The 14,903-nt window shown below is 47.5% G+C and overlaps 1 protein-coding gene across 1 annotated transcript; it reads left to right on the top strand.

The window, feature by feature from the left end:
* Positions 1 to 3,118: 3,118 nt before the first annotated feature.
* Positions 3,119 to 4,931, top strand: LOC124693634 (4-hydroxyphenylacetaldehyde oxime monooxygenase-like). Its single transcript, XM_047227117.1, has 2 exons — positions 3,119 to 3,999; positions 4,083 to 4,931. The coding sequence occupies exons 1-2, from the start codon at positions 3,145 to 3,147 to the stop codon at positions 4,713 to 4,715; spliced, it is 1,488 nt and encodes a 495-aa protein (XP_047083073.1). The 5' UTR covers positions 3,119 to 3,144; the 3' UTR covers positions 4,716 to 4,931.
* The last annotated feature ends 9,972 nt before the right edge of the window (positions 4,932 to 14,903 follow it).

Genomic DNA, 14,903 nt, shown 5'->3' on the forward strand with positions numbered 1-14,903 from the left:
GCGAAGATGGAGACCTTCCTGAGGTCTGTCCTTCTTGATTTGGCCGGAGTGTTGAGTTCCGGAAGGCGCTGCCGGTGAATGAAACAGTGCATCTTTTGCGTATAGTTTGCTGGATCGGGTAGTATTCGGTCCGTGCGCACCCATGTTTTTATTCCAGCCATTTGGTTGTGGAGGGAGCGGCGCGAAGCTCTGTTCTGTGTTGACATTAAGTGACATTTTGGTCCATGGTGAAGTCAGAAGAAGAGAATATCATGAAGGCCGGATCGGAGGACTAGCTAATGGAGGTTCAAGTCTCCGCGTTCTTGAGGAACTTGCTTGGTGTTCTGGGCTTCGCAGCAGTGGTATGAACGTGGGGGCGGCAACATAGGTGAAGTTCAGAGTCCTACCTTTCAGGGTGAAAACCCAAGGTCTGGCCTTAACTGGTTGTATCTGGCAATAACCTTGTTGGAGGCATTGTTTTGAGAGCGCGGACTATCTTCATGGTGAAAACCTAACATCTTTGGTCGGGCGATAACGACGCTGGTGCACTGTTTCCTTCTTGAAGGCGTCACTTTTGAAGAGTCTGTATTTTAGGTGTTTTCTTGGTGGTGGATGTATTGTTGTTGTTAGGTCCTGTAGCGGGACTTTTGTTTCTTAGTTTTGTTTTTTTTTGGATGTATGCATTCGTACTGTCATTAGGGTGTTGTATTATTGCAGAAGCTGTGTGTAATTGGTATCTTTTGATATTAATATATTTCCTTTATCTAAAAAAGTATAGATGAAGCCAAATCCCCACACGACCGAATCAGTTTGATAATTTCACAACTGCCGAAACAAGTAGCAGTTTAGTTCAATAGTCCAGTACCAGCAATAAGTAAACATCGACACAAAAATAGCTGCCTACCAAAAGAAGTTTTTTTTTGAAACGGAGGCAAAAGCTTTGCCTCATTCTATTAAATAAGGAGAAAAAAGAAGTTTACAAGGTGACCCAGTGAGACTTTACAAACCGCCTACTCTCGGCATCAAAATACTCACATGCTTTGCCCCCCGGCGACCCAAAGTTTTAGCTCTTTTTTAATGTTCCCGAAAACCACCCGTTGGCGGAGCATGTTTGTGCCTAAAAATTCTAGCGTTTCGCTCATTCCAAATCTCCCAAGAGCTTTCCGGTTTGGCGTAGAGGCACCGGTCATGAGGCTCCACCACTCATGAAGAGACATAGCAAGCCACGTGTGGAGTTCAATAGAATATAAACCGAGCCACTCTTTGATTAGACCCCAAAGCCTTTGGGTGAAACGGCAATGAACGAGAAGATGATCGATGGACTCCGCACTCCTCATGCATAGAGGGCAATTGCCGCAATTAGACCAACCTCTTTTTTGCAAACGATCCGCCATCCAAAGCCTATTTTGAAGGGCAAACCAAGCAAAGAACTTAACTTTCACATACCAAAAGAAGTGAAATTTTCTAGAGGACGAAGAGAGCATGTTTCCACATAGTAAAGTGAACTGCACGCACCATAAGATAAAAAAAAAAACAAATAGCAGGAGTGATCCATCCAACAGTGTTAGAAGTGAATAAGTATGAAAAACCAGCTGCAGGCATTAGGACGAACTGAACTCTACGCCTTGGTGGACTTCACGCATCAGTTTAGGGAAAGAAGGAAGTGACACAGCATGCGGGATAGGAGCCGTACCCACGGCCCAGAAGCAGGACAGGGCAGCCACGAAGGCAGGCGTCGTACATCCAGCAACAACACAGATGGCCAGGGATGGGCGTTGGTCGAGCAAGGACCATGGGGGTTCAGAAGAGCTCTAGGGCATATGGACGAGGAGGGAAGGGTGGCTATGCCGGTGAGCTCCACAACGGGCCAGCCGGCCAGCGGAAGGTGAACTCCTAGCAGGGGAGGGGCGCCAGCGGCAGTGGTGCCGCCGGTAGGTCCTGCGATAGGGAGAAGAGGCTATGCCGCAAACGCCTAAAAACTAAACACGTTTCGCGCACCGAGGCCGTCCCCAGGATTTTCCTTGCTCCACAGTGAATCATGTGTCGCGCGGGGAAGTCTTTTCCCTTCGCAAAGGTTATCCTTTTTTTTTTTAGAGAATTTGACAACAAGGCAGTAGTTACCTTGTGCCATCGGCACCCATCATAACAGTTCGACAATTGGTCGTCTTGTTTGTCTTGTTTATTACCAGTCCGTAAGTACATTCCCAAGTAAATTTCTCAGAATTCTGATTTTTTTGATGATCAGTTCACCGACTTGCCATCTCGCTGATTTTAATTTCCGAGGCCCTGATAGTGAGAATACATTACATTGCTTTTTCTTTCCCGACTCTAGGCACTACACACATATATTACAATTTTCACAAATTCGAGATATATTAAGTATATTGTATTACTCCCTATGTTCAATCATATAAGATATTTTAGGTATTTCTAAAGTAGACTACATATAAACTAAAGTGAGAACCTACGTACTGAAAATAGACTAGATACAAACTAAATTGGGTCAACCAAAGAAAGTGTTTCAACATCTTACATATACAAACGGATGGACAATACTATTCTCTAATGTCTACCTTCACATAGATGACATATAGTTGGTGCCACTCAATATTTGATGTAATTATTTTTCAGCATTGTGTGATATCATGCCGTCTTTATCGAGAAAGTGTCCATCTGGTCATGCTTAAAGGAAACCAACAAAATAGATGGATGCCTTGATACAACCACATAGAGGATATGTGGAGATATTCACAAATTTTCCATGGCTATTTGGCTAATTCTACTGCTTCTATAAACACAAATGATGAGTTGGCGATAGTTGCCATGGAGGAAGAGCAATGAGATAAAGATTTTTTAAATTTGACAAGCAAGAAGAAAATATCGACACTAACATTGGCCACAAAAACTTAAGTAACTTTGCATCAAGGAATGTTAGAAGAAACATGTACGAATTATTTACTGTGCAATTGCTCGTTTGGATGTATTTAAGTGTTATTGACAACACATGTTGACGCGTATAGTTATTACCGTTCTGATGTCTACATAAAAGGCTCCGAATTTTTCTTTTTTGAGGTATAAAAAGGCTCCGTATTTTAGTCTCGCTCCAGGGGCCTCTAAAATCCAGGACCGGTCCTGTCACCAGATCCTCACCCAGCAAAAAACAAAATGGTCTTCTTCTCCACCCAGCTCCTCCTCCTGCTCCTGCTGCCCATCTTGGGCTCTCTGCTTCTGCTAGCGAGGAGCGGAAGGAAAGGCAAGCTTGCTCCCGGACCCGTAGGTATGCCGATGCTCGGGAACCTGCACCAGCTGGGCCCGCTCCCGCACCGGAACCTGCGGGATATCGCTCGGCGGCACGGCCCCGTGATGCTGCTCCGCCTAGGCGCGACGCGCATGCTCGTGGTGTCGTCGGCGTCGGCGGCGCGCGAGGTGCTCCAGACGCACGACGCCGACTGCTGCAGCAGGACGGCGGGCCCTGGGCCAAAGCTCCTCTCCTACGGGTTCAAGGACGTGGCGTTCGCACCCTACGGCGAGCAGTGGCGCGAGATGCGCAAGCTCTTCGTCAAGGAGTTCGTCAGCATGCGCCGTGTCAAGGCCGCGTGGGTCGCGCGCCAGGCGCAGGTGGAGAAGCTGATGGCCGGCTTGACCCCCAACACGCCGGTGGCCCTCGGCGAACGCATCTACGGCCTCGTCAATGGCATCATCTGCACCGTGGCGTTTGGCGACGTCTACGGTGCAGAGATGTTCCATCGCGTGCTCGGCGAGGCGTTGGAGCTGCAGGCCAGCTTCTCGGCGGAGGACTTCTTCCCAAACGCGGCCGGCCGCCTGGTCGACCGCCTCACCGGCCTCGCCGCCAGCCGCGATCGGAGCTTTGCAGCCATCGACACTTTCTTGGAGGTGGTCATCGAGCAGCACCTGGAGCCCAAGAGCGAGAGGGAGGGCAGCGACCTCGTCGACGTCCTCATCAACCTCTCCAAGGAGCACCCGGCCTTCACCAGGGACAATGTGAAGGCGATCCTCATGGTACGTGCATGTTAACCGAGCTCTTTCTCCGCATTACATTAATTTTTAAAATCAAAATCAAAATTGTCTCTAACTGAATGCAGGACACGTTCGTGGGAGGCGTGAACACGACCTCGGTGACGATCCTGTGGGCGATGTCGGAGCTGATCCGGAACCCGCGGGTGCTGAAGAAGGTGCAAGAGGAGATCAGGGTGGCGGCGCGAGGCAACAACTGGGTGCAACCGGAAGACATGCCCAAGCTGAGCTACCTCAGGATGGTGGTGAAGGAGACGCTGCGGCTGTACCCGCCGGCGACGCTGCTGCTACCGCGGGAGACGCTGCAGCACGTCAAGATCGGCGGCTACGACGTGCCGGCGAGGACGAGGGTGGCCGTGAACGTGTGGGCCATCGGGAGGGATCCGGCGAGCTGGGGCGAGGGCGCGGAGGAGTTCGACCCTGACAGGTTCGAGGCCGGAGCGAGCCACGGCGAGGTGGACCTGCACGGTGCACACTTCGAGCTGCTCCCGTTCGGCGCCGGTAGGCGGATCTGCCCGGGCATCGCCATGGCGCTGATGAACGTGGAGTTCACGCTGGCCAACCTGCTGTGCGGCTTCGACTGGGAGCTGCCGGAGGGGATGGAGGTGGAGGACATAAGCATGGAGGAGACAGGCGCCGGGCTGACCTTCCACCGCAAGACGCCGCTCGTGCTCGTGCCCACTCTGCCTCAGCGCGCCTAAGGGAATTGATTGTTCTAACAGCTGCATGCAATGCTTGTTCGGCCAATTCTTTGGTCGTTGGCTATGTTTACTGCTTTTTAGCTAGGCCGAATGATCCACGAGTGATAAGCAACCTCGATCGACTATGTATATATTTGCAGTTGCCACACTATGCTAATCATGTGTTGTGCCCATTCTCAGCTCCTTAATCAATGATGTGATATATTAGTATTACCATGTGATGACCATATAAGCGTCAGTTTTTCTTCTTCACAACTTGCGGAGAAGGATTGTACTAGGTTATACTCTCCACCTTTTATTCATTCAATTCAACCGGCGTTTAACCATTGATGCATGATTTCCAGATGCATTTTTTCTTGGAAAACGTGCAAAAATCCACAATCAGACTTCAAGTTTGCAGAACACAGTAACTCTGCTCTGTAGTTCAAGGAAAACACCACACACGTGCGATCGAGCAGCTGATTCAAGATATCAAGTTGTCACTCAATGGGTTTCTCGCCCAGGACGACGACAGAACCAAGGCAGTCGCCCTGGACACTGAACGCACACAATCGGGTAGCTGATTCAAGATGTACTCGCTACAGCGTTTCTCTCTCTTTTTTCTTTCTTGGACAAATACACACATTGCATTACTCAGTGGACGAAGCTAAATCGGCTTCCATTCCCATGCTACAAGCAAAGACGTACTGTGGCGTGTGGGCCGACCCACCCACGGTGCGTCTCGTGATCGAGCGAGACGCAAAATGGTGTAGCCGACCCACCCACGGTGCGCATGCATGTGCCAGCCGCTGCTTGTATGTTAAACCACTTCCGGCGTCATTTTTGTTTTTGTCATCGCCAACAGATTAATACGTAAGATGAGAGCATCCTCACCGGCACCTGTAAATAGCACAAGCGTTTTGGAGGCGCCGGCGGATGATGCTGCTGTTTTGGGGCCCACAGCGCGCGGCGCCAAATGACCAGCTCAAATGCAAAATACTAGAAGGATCTCGCGCGCTTTGCTGCCCGCGATTTGTTGCCCTTCAAGCTATTTTTTTCCCTTTACTCATGGGAAATTTTGTAATTGAAGTTATGCCGATGCATAAAATCAATAGCAATTTGAAAATTGACATCCACAACTCAAAGTGATTGAGCCAGAAAAAAGTTACATGAGTTAAAACCTGTATGAAAGACTTGTTTATGATGAAAATGAGTAACCACTAATGCCCACGTGTTGGATCGGCATTAGTGATTACCCATTGATGGCTCCCTGCAGAAGAAAAAATAGATACTTGTTGTACTTCAAGATGTTTACACACGAACAAGGGAAAATACAACCTTTCGAAAAACAATGTTGTTGAAACCCTTTGATAGCACCCCGCAAAAGAAAAAATAGATATAGTCTACACACTCAGAAAGAAAAAAGCAAAACAGAGAAGGTTAGAAGTAAAGAAGCAAAAAAAATGCAATATAAAAAAACAAGGCAAAACATAATGAAAAATGGGGATGTTTACTGGATGAAATGTAAAATTGCAGGAAATGTTAAACAGGGAAGATATCTAAGCATTTCACCAAACATGTTTTTTTTATAAAGGATGCTTTATTACTTTTGAGAAGCAATTACATCCAGCCTCTACATAACCAGGATGCACACACTAGTCGGAGGTTACAAGGTAGACGCTACTTGGATGACAGATCAAATAGATCTCGCAAATTGGCACTAGAAGAAAAGGTGTTTAATGGTTTCATCATGATGACAAAAAATACATCGAGTACTTCCGTGCCAATTCCGCTTAACAAGATTGTCCTTGATGATGATAACACCTCGACGAAGATACCATCCAAATATTTTTATTTTTAATGGTATCTTCATCTTCCAAATTTTCTTATTATTATCAACTGGTATATCAGAATGAAGTATGGCGTTGTATAAAGATTTGACCGAGAAAGAGCCATCTACATGTAAATTCCACCTAAATTCGTCTGGTTCAGGTGATAGGTTAATATCCCCCAGCCTTTGAATTAGTGCATTCCATGCCAATAGTTTTTGTCCTAGCAAAACTCTTCTGAATGTCACATTCGGTGGCGAGGTAGCCATTACTGTAGCAATGGTATCACCTTGGCGACGAACAATACTATACAACGCATGATACTGTTCACTTATGGGTGCATTATCTAACCAAACATCTTCCCAGTGCTCCATTCTTGATTGAGAAAGTACCATGACGAAAAAAGACATTTTTTGTCGCCATTAGCCCAGCCCAGAAATGTGAATCCCCATGTTTCCAAACCACTTGGGATAACGTCTTGGAGCCGATATATTTTCTCCGAAGAATAGTTTTCCAAATCCCATCCTCGGTAAGAAGCTTTAAAAGCCATTTACCCAGCAGAGATGAATTCTTGACCTCCAGGTCATGAAATCCAAGCCCGCCTTGATCTTTGGGACTACAAACTATACTCCATTTAACCAATCGATATTTCTTTTTCTCACTTTCCCCTTGCCAAAAGAATCTGGATCGATAATAATCGAGTTTATGCAGAATTCCTTTTGGCAATAGGAAGAATGATAACATATACAGTACCATATTTGTCAGTACCGAATTAATGAGTACCAATCTTTCCCCCAGGGACAGCAATTTACCTTTCCAACTGCTAAGGCGCTTCTGTAATCTTTCTTCCAGTATTTTCCGTTCAGCAATTGTAAGTCTCTGATAATGAATCGGAATACCCAAATAGCGAATAGGAAATTGGCCCTGCCCACAACCAAACAACTCTTTATATAGAGCTGTATCATCTTGGGCATCACCGAAACAGAACAATTCACTTTTATGGACATTGATTTTCAGGTGTTGAGCTTTTTCGAGATCGTGATCCATAAACAGAATTGTATCATCGGCAAATTGAAGGATACATAAACCACCATCAACCAGATGTGGAATCTCACCTTCAATCTGACCATCAGACTTGGCCCGCTCTATGAGTATAGCCAGCATATCCGCCACAATGTTGAATAACATTCGTGATAACGGATCACCTTGGCGTAACCCCTTTCGTGTTTGGAAATAATGGCCGGTGTCATCATTAACCCGGATTGCCACACTACCTCCATACACAAAATCATTTATTAAAGTGCGCCATTCAGGAGAAAAACCTTTCATCCTGAGTGTCTGTTGTAGGAAAGACAACTTGACCTTGTCATAAGCCTTTTCAAAACCTAGTTTTAAAATAACCCCATTTAATTTCTTGGTATGCATCTCATGTACCGTCTCATGCAAAACCGCCACTCCATCTAGGATATTTCTTCCTTGCATGAAAGTGGTCTGTGATAGCTGAACGACATGATCCGCAACCGTATTAAGTCTAATGGTGGCCACTTTCGTGAAAATCTTGAAACTTACGTTTAAGAGGCAAATAGGTCTATATTGTTGAATCCTTTATGCCTCATTAACTTTCGGTAACAAGATTACTTCACCAAAATTTAGACGAAATAATTCTAGTTTTCCAATATGAGAGCACTGAATAAATCTAGAAGATCCACTGTGCTTTGTTGCATTCCATTTGGAAAATTGCCTTCTGCACTTCTTCCTCACAATAAGGTGCAGTTAATAAGCCATTCTCTTCAATAGAAACTTGGGGTATATCAGCTTTTGAGTCCTCATTTAGAGAAAAGGAGCTTTCATCCGGAGGACCAAACAGACCTTTATAATAATTAGTAATGTAAGATTTGAGTTGCTCATGGCCTTTAATCAACCCTTCATCTTGAATAAGAGAGTGAATACGTTTTTTCCGATGTCTCCCATTGGTTATGCCATGGAAATATCGCGTATTTGAGTCTCCTTCCAGAATGAATTGGGCTTTGGAACGTTGATACCATTTGAGTTCCTCTTCGCGAAGAAGACTCGACATCTGCGCATTGGACTGATTCTTAAGTTCAATCTCATCTGGAGACAACGGTCTTACCTCAGCAACCGCCTCTAGCTCATCAATTACAGTTGATAAGCGATCCTTCTCTTTTTTGAGAATGTCAGCCGTATGGGCAGCCCAACCAGAGAGATGTGTGCGCATTGCACGCATCTTATTATTCCATCTCAAGATTGGAGTGCTACCACCAACTGGTCTTTCCCAAACTGTCTTAAGCATCTGATGAAACCCTTCTCTATGTAACTAGCCAAGTTCAAATTTGAAAGGCCGCTTACAAACAGGTCGGGTATTCCCAGTAGTTAGGAGTATAGGAGCATGGTCAGACAATTTTTTAATACATTCTAGTGCACGGACAGACACCATAGGGTATTTATCTTCCCATTCGGTATCCATCAACACGCGATCTAGCTTTTCATATGTGGGTTCAGGCAAGCTGTTGGCCCAAGTAAACTGTCGACCGGACAAAATCACATCCCTTAAGTCAAGGCTATCAATGACAACATTAAACAAGAAAGGCCAATGTCCATCGAAAAAACCTTTAATTTTCTCATGAGGAAATCTTAGTAAATTGAAATCCCCTCCGATCAAAATCGGGTAGGGATTATCTTTAGTAAGATTTACCAACTCACGTAAAAAGTCAGCCTTAAAAGCGTCTTGGGCGGCACCATACACAGCAACCAGACTCCAAGTGAAACTGTCAGCTTTATTCTGAATGTCGAGCTTAATGTGATACTCTCCATCAGAACTAGCTAGAATAGTCATGGTGTCTATGCGGATGCCAAGTAAAATGCCCCCAGACCTACCACGAGGCGGGCGAGAAAACCACTGAAAGTTAATCCCACCTGATAAACGGTCTAGGAAACTCTGTGAGAAATTCCGCCTACTCGTCTCTGATATGGCAATAAAATCTAAATCATAATCTCTACAACCATCGGCAATGTGAGAATGCTTAGCCAAGTCTTCAAGACCTCTGCTATTCCGAAACATGCCATTCATTAAGAGACTATTTTAGATTTAGAACTCTTGCTATATCGACGAGACTTCTTTCCAGCTGACGACCGAGAACCTCGTGCTGAAGCTTTTAGATCATAAACTGAACTAAGCTCCAAGTGTTCTAAGTCAACTTCTGAAATATTACCAATGATAGTCGAGAGAAGCTAGCCATCTAGGATGGCATCCTCTTCATCATCATCTATCACGTAAGTTTCAAGCCCAGTGGAGTCATTCGGAGCAACCGTTAAACGGTCAAGTTCCGTTTGTCTCAACACATTAGCCGAAACCGAGATCTCATCAGACGTAGTACCCAACGAGACCCCTAGACTACTCAAATTAGAAGAAATGCGAGAATTTGAAAAAGAAGTAAAAGACTTGGATGGTTGTTTCAAACCAGCCGTGTCGAGGTTCTTCTCCACCTTGCGTCGCATAACTCGCTGCACGACGTCCTCGTCCGTCGCCCCGGACCCATCCTCTACAAGCGCGTACCTCCCACTCCGCCTCACCGTCGGTTGAACGACAGGAGAAGGGACAGCGGGAGGTGGCTTCTGCAAGGTGGAGACCGGCGGAGGTGAAGTCGAACGTTGTGAAGACCCAACCGAGGGTGGAGAGAAGGCCGGCGATACATGGGTAGAAGGAGGTGTAGCCCCCTGTATCGAACCAGCCTGCGACGATCCCTCCTTCGAGGGAGAAGACGGTGACGTGGGCATTACCCTTCGGGTAACTGACATTGCCCTATCATGTGCGGCCCAACTGGAGGTCCATGAAGATACCCGACGGCAAGGTGGGCCACTAGGACGGTGCAGGAGAAGATCCCTTGAAGAACAAGGCAAGAGGGAATCCGAACAAGGAAAGTTTAGAGCTAGGCCTTTTGTAAACCTAGTCGTACCCGGACAGATCTCTTGAGACCTGGCCTCCTATATAAAGGCCAGGAGAGGGGCTGCCGAGGGACAGAATCCATCATAGCAATTTTAGCCACCAGAAGTCTAGAGCTAGGTCGCCATAGCACTTAGCCTCTCGACGAGATCACAGCCGAAACCTTCGGCATCCCATTGTAACCCAATATTCTCATAATCAAGATCAGACAGGCAGGACGTAAGGGTTTTACCTCATCGAGGGCCCCAAACCTGGGTAAATCGCTCTCCCCGCTTGTCGGTTAACCGGTGTCTCGTGTCAGCCTACAGGATTCCATCAACCCTAAGCCCCAATCCGAGGGCATTGCCGAGGAGCACCCTCGACAATTGGCACCGTCTGTGGGAAGCCTGTCGGCACAAGATCCGACATCGGCAGATCCAGTCATGTCGTCGGCAGCTTCGCCGACACCATCATCGTCATCATCACCAAGCCTAGGAAGCCCGATTCGATTCGGCTCCTACGAATTCACCCCGCACAGTGAATCCTCGCGCTCGACTTTCTCAGATCTACAAGGAAACATGGAGATGACGTTCGGCAGCGTCCACTACAACGTCAACGCGGAAGGAGTCCTTCGACTGCTAGAACCATACACCCCCAGGTCAGCGAGGAAATCACCACCACCGGCCGCGGGACCAAGCTTGTCATCATCAGTCGACCTTTCGGCTGGCCTGATCGACTCGACGAACTCATCATCGCCATCAACCCCTCGGTCGACGTCTTCAATGTCAGTTGGATATGATAATCTTGTGTCTTCAGAGATGACCTCATACTACTGTTTAAACTGCGACACCAGGCACGGGTTGGGATCAAGCGACACACTGTTCATCTGCAGCGTCCAGTATTCGTCGGGAGAGGACAACGTCGACAGCGTCGTCAAGAGGGCCACCTGGAAAGCAGCGCGCCACCAGGTTTATGCCGCCAATAACACAGGAAACACAAGAAATAGGGGAGATGGAGATCACACCCCCCGCTCCAGCAGACGGATAAGTTTTGAAAACAGCGTCAGTAACAACAACAACGATTACACCATCGCAGAAGAAGAGTGGGCAGCAGCCAGGGCAGCCGTGCTTAACAACACATCGCTCTCTGCAGGAACCTCGGTTGGAACCCTCAACGCCTATCGCTCTATATTGGAGAAGAACCGGGAGCGCTTATCAAAAGAGTAAGCCACCCTCGAGAGACGCCTATCCGGTGCAGATCAATCTAGCGAGCGACGATGGGGCTCGCGAGGAAGCGCCTCCCGAAGCAGTCAAGGCGTAGGCAAGCACGATCGAGGTTATCCAGGCTTTCGGAAGACGACGCTAGAAAAATCACGTCGAATCTGACCAAGTCCTTCATGACCACGGACACCGCGGGCATGCTACGGCCAAAAACCGTCGAGGGAGCAACTGCCAGTGTCGCAGCGTACCTCATCAATCAACGACCTGAAGGTTCTATGGCTCAAGCTCATCGGGGCGCCTTAGAAAGTCTCGCGATATTAGGAGACAACTTGGTCCCGCGGAAGGAAAAGACCACTTTACAGGCCAGTGGCTCAAAGCATCGCTCGAGGGATGCTCGAGATGAAATCACCCAGAGTAGAATCGATAAAGCAAGACGACGACGCGCCGCTAGGGAGGAATACGACAGTGATACCTCGGATGAAAACCAAGAGAACGACGATGAGCTAAGGGGGGGCGATTGCTTAAGCTACAAGATCCGCGAGGCGATGCCGCCCAAAAAATTCAAGCCCACCCCCACTGACGCCGCCAAGTACGATGGACAGCAGGAGCCGAGGTCTTGGATAGACGATTACTTACAGACTGTGATCCTACACAAGGGAAATTAGATAGCAGCAATGCAGTGCTTGCAGCTTTACCTGAAGGATTCGGCACGAGCTTGGTTGAGAGGCCTGCCGAAAGGTTCCATCAAATCATGGGACGACCTAGTGGACGCTTTCGTTCCGAATTTCCAAGCAACATACAAAAGACCCATCGGGATCGAGGAATTACGGCATTGCCAACAGAAGCAGAAGGAGTCGATGCACGCATACATCGAAAGATTCACCAAGCTCCTAAACGTTGTCGAAGATGTTTCTGTCGACAGAGCAATCGATGCTTTCAACGATGGCATCCAACGTGAAACCTACATAGAGGAACTTGGGCGCAAGAAGCCGAAAACCATAACCAAGTTAATGGAAATCGCCAACAGCTGGGCTGATGGCGAGGACAACGTACGAAGGCCACGACAGCGCAGTGACGACGAAGACGATGATCAGCCGAAACAACGACAGTAACCTGGTAGCTGCGGGATACTCCGATCGGCAGGACGATCGGTACGATGACAGACGAGACGATCGACAGGACGGCAACCGGAACAACTCTAGAAATCGCGGCAATTACAAACCATGACCACAGAGGACTCCCGAACTACCCTTTGCTGAACAGATAAACGCTCCCCGCTACCTGCATTCGTACGTCGACTCTTAAGACAACAAGACGAAGTCAAGTCATCTGCTCAGGGATTGTCGACAGTTCATCGAAATGCAGAAGCTCATCCAGCAGCAACAACAGCCAACACCACCACCACCTCCACCTCAGCACCAGGTCCAGCAGGCTCAGCCTCACAACCCCAACGAGTCGTTTCCACCACCACGTGGGCAGATGAGCATGATCCATAGGACAGTGATGTCTACGGGAGCTTCTATTCTTGTAGACAGTGTTGGGTCTCCAAGAGCAGAGGTTTGTAGAACAGCAGCAAGTTTCCCTTAAGTGGATTACCCAAGGTTTATCGATCTCAGGGAGGAAGAGGTCGAAGATATCCCTCTCATGCAACCCTGCATGCAACCACAAAGCAAGAAGTCTCTTGTGTCCCCAACACACCTAATAGGTGCACTAGTTCGGCGAAGAGATAGTGAAATACAGGTGGTATGAATAAGCAGTAGCAACGGCACCAGAAAAGTGCTTTGCCCAGGACAAGTAAACAAGCAGTAGTAATACAACGAGTAGTAACGCAAGTAAAACAAGTAAACAAGCAGCGATAGCAGTATTTAGGAACAAGGCCTAGGGATTACACTTTCACTAGCGGACACTCTCAACATTGATCACATAACAGAATAGATAAATGCATACTCTACACTTTTGTTGGATGATGAGCACATTGCGTAGGATTACACGAACCCTCAATGCCGGAGTTAACAAGCTCCACAATAATGCTCATATTTTAGTAACCTTTAGTGTAAGATAGATCAAAAGACTAAACCAAGTACTAGCATAGCATGCACACTCGTCACCTTCATGCATATGTAGGAGGAATAGATCACATCAATATTATCATAGCAATAGTTAACTTCGCAATCTACAAGAGATCATGATCATAGCATAAACCAAGTACTAACACGGTGCACACATCTGTCACCTTTGCACACGTGCGGGAGGAATAAAACTACTTTAATAACATTGCTAGAGTAGCACATAGATAAATTGTGATACAAACACATTGCAATCATAAAGAGATATAAATAAGCACCTCACTATGCCATTCAACGAGTGAATAAGTATTCTGTGAAATATAGCCTAAGAGACCCACACGGTGCACACACTCGTCACCTTTACACACGTGGGACAAGGAGTCTCCGGAGATCACATAAGTAAAACTCACTTGACTAGCATAATGACATCTAGATTACAAGCATCATCATATGAATCTCAATCATGTAAGGCAGCTCATGAGATTATTGTATTGAAGCACATAGGAGAGAGATGAACCACATAGCTACCGGTACAGCCCCGAGCCTCGATGGAGAACTACTCCTCCTCATGGGAGCAGCAGCGGTGATGAAGATGGCGGTGGAGATGGCAGCGGTGTCGATGGAGAAGCCTTCCGGGGCACTTCCCCGCTCCGGCAGGGTGCCGGAACGGAGACTCCTGTCCCCCGGATCTTGGCTTCACGATGGCGGCGGCTCCGGAAGGTTTTCCGTATCGTGGTTTTTCGCATCGGGGTTTTCGCGACGGAGGCTTTATATAGGCGAAGAGGCGGCGCAGGAGGGTCGAAGGGGTGGCCACACCATATGGCGGCGCGGCCGGGGCCTGGGCCGCGCCGGCCTATGGTCCGGGGGTCCGAGTGCCCCCTCTCGGTCCTTCCCGCGTGTTCCGGATGCTTCCGGTGAAAATAGGAACCCGGGTCTTGATTTCATCCGATTCCGAGAATATTTCGTTACTAGGATTTCGAAACCAAAAACAGCAGAAAACAAGAATCGGCACTTCGACATCTTGTTAATAGGTTAGTTCCGGAAAATGCACGAATATGACATAAAGTGTGCATAAAACATGTAGATAACATCAATAATGTGGCATGGAACACAAGAAATTATCGATACGTCGGAGACGTATCAGCATCCCCAAG

This window comes from Lolium rigidum, chromosome 2, assembly GCF_022539505.1.
Source record: "Lolium rigidum isolate FL_2022 chromosome 2, APGP_CSIRO_Lrig_0.1, whole genome shotgun sequence".
Classification (NCBI taxonomy): Eukaryota; Viridiplantae; Streptophyta; class Magnoliopsida; order Poales; family Poaceae; genus Lolium; species Lolium rigidum.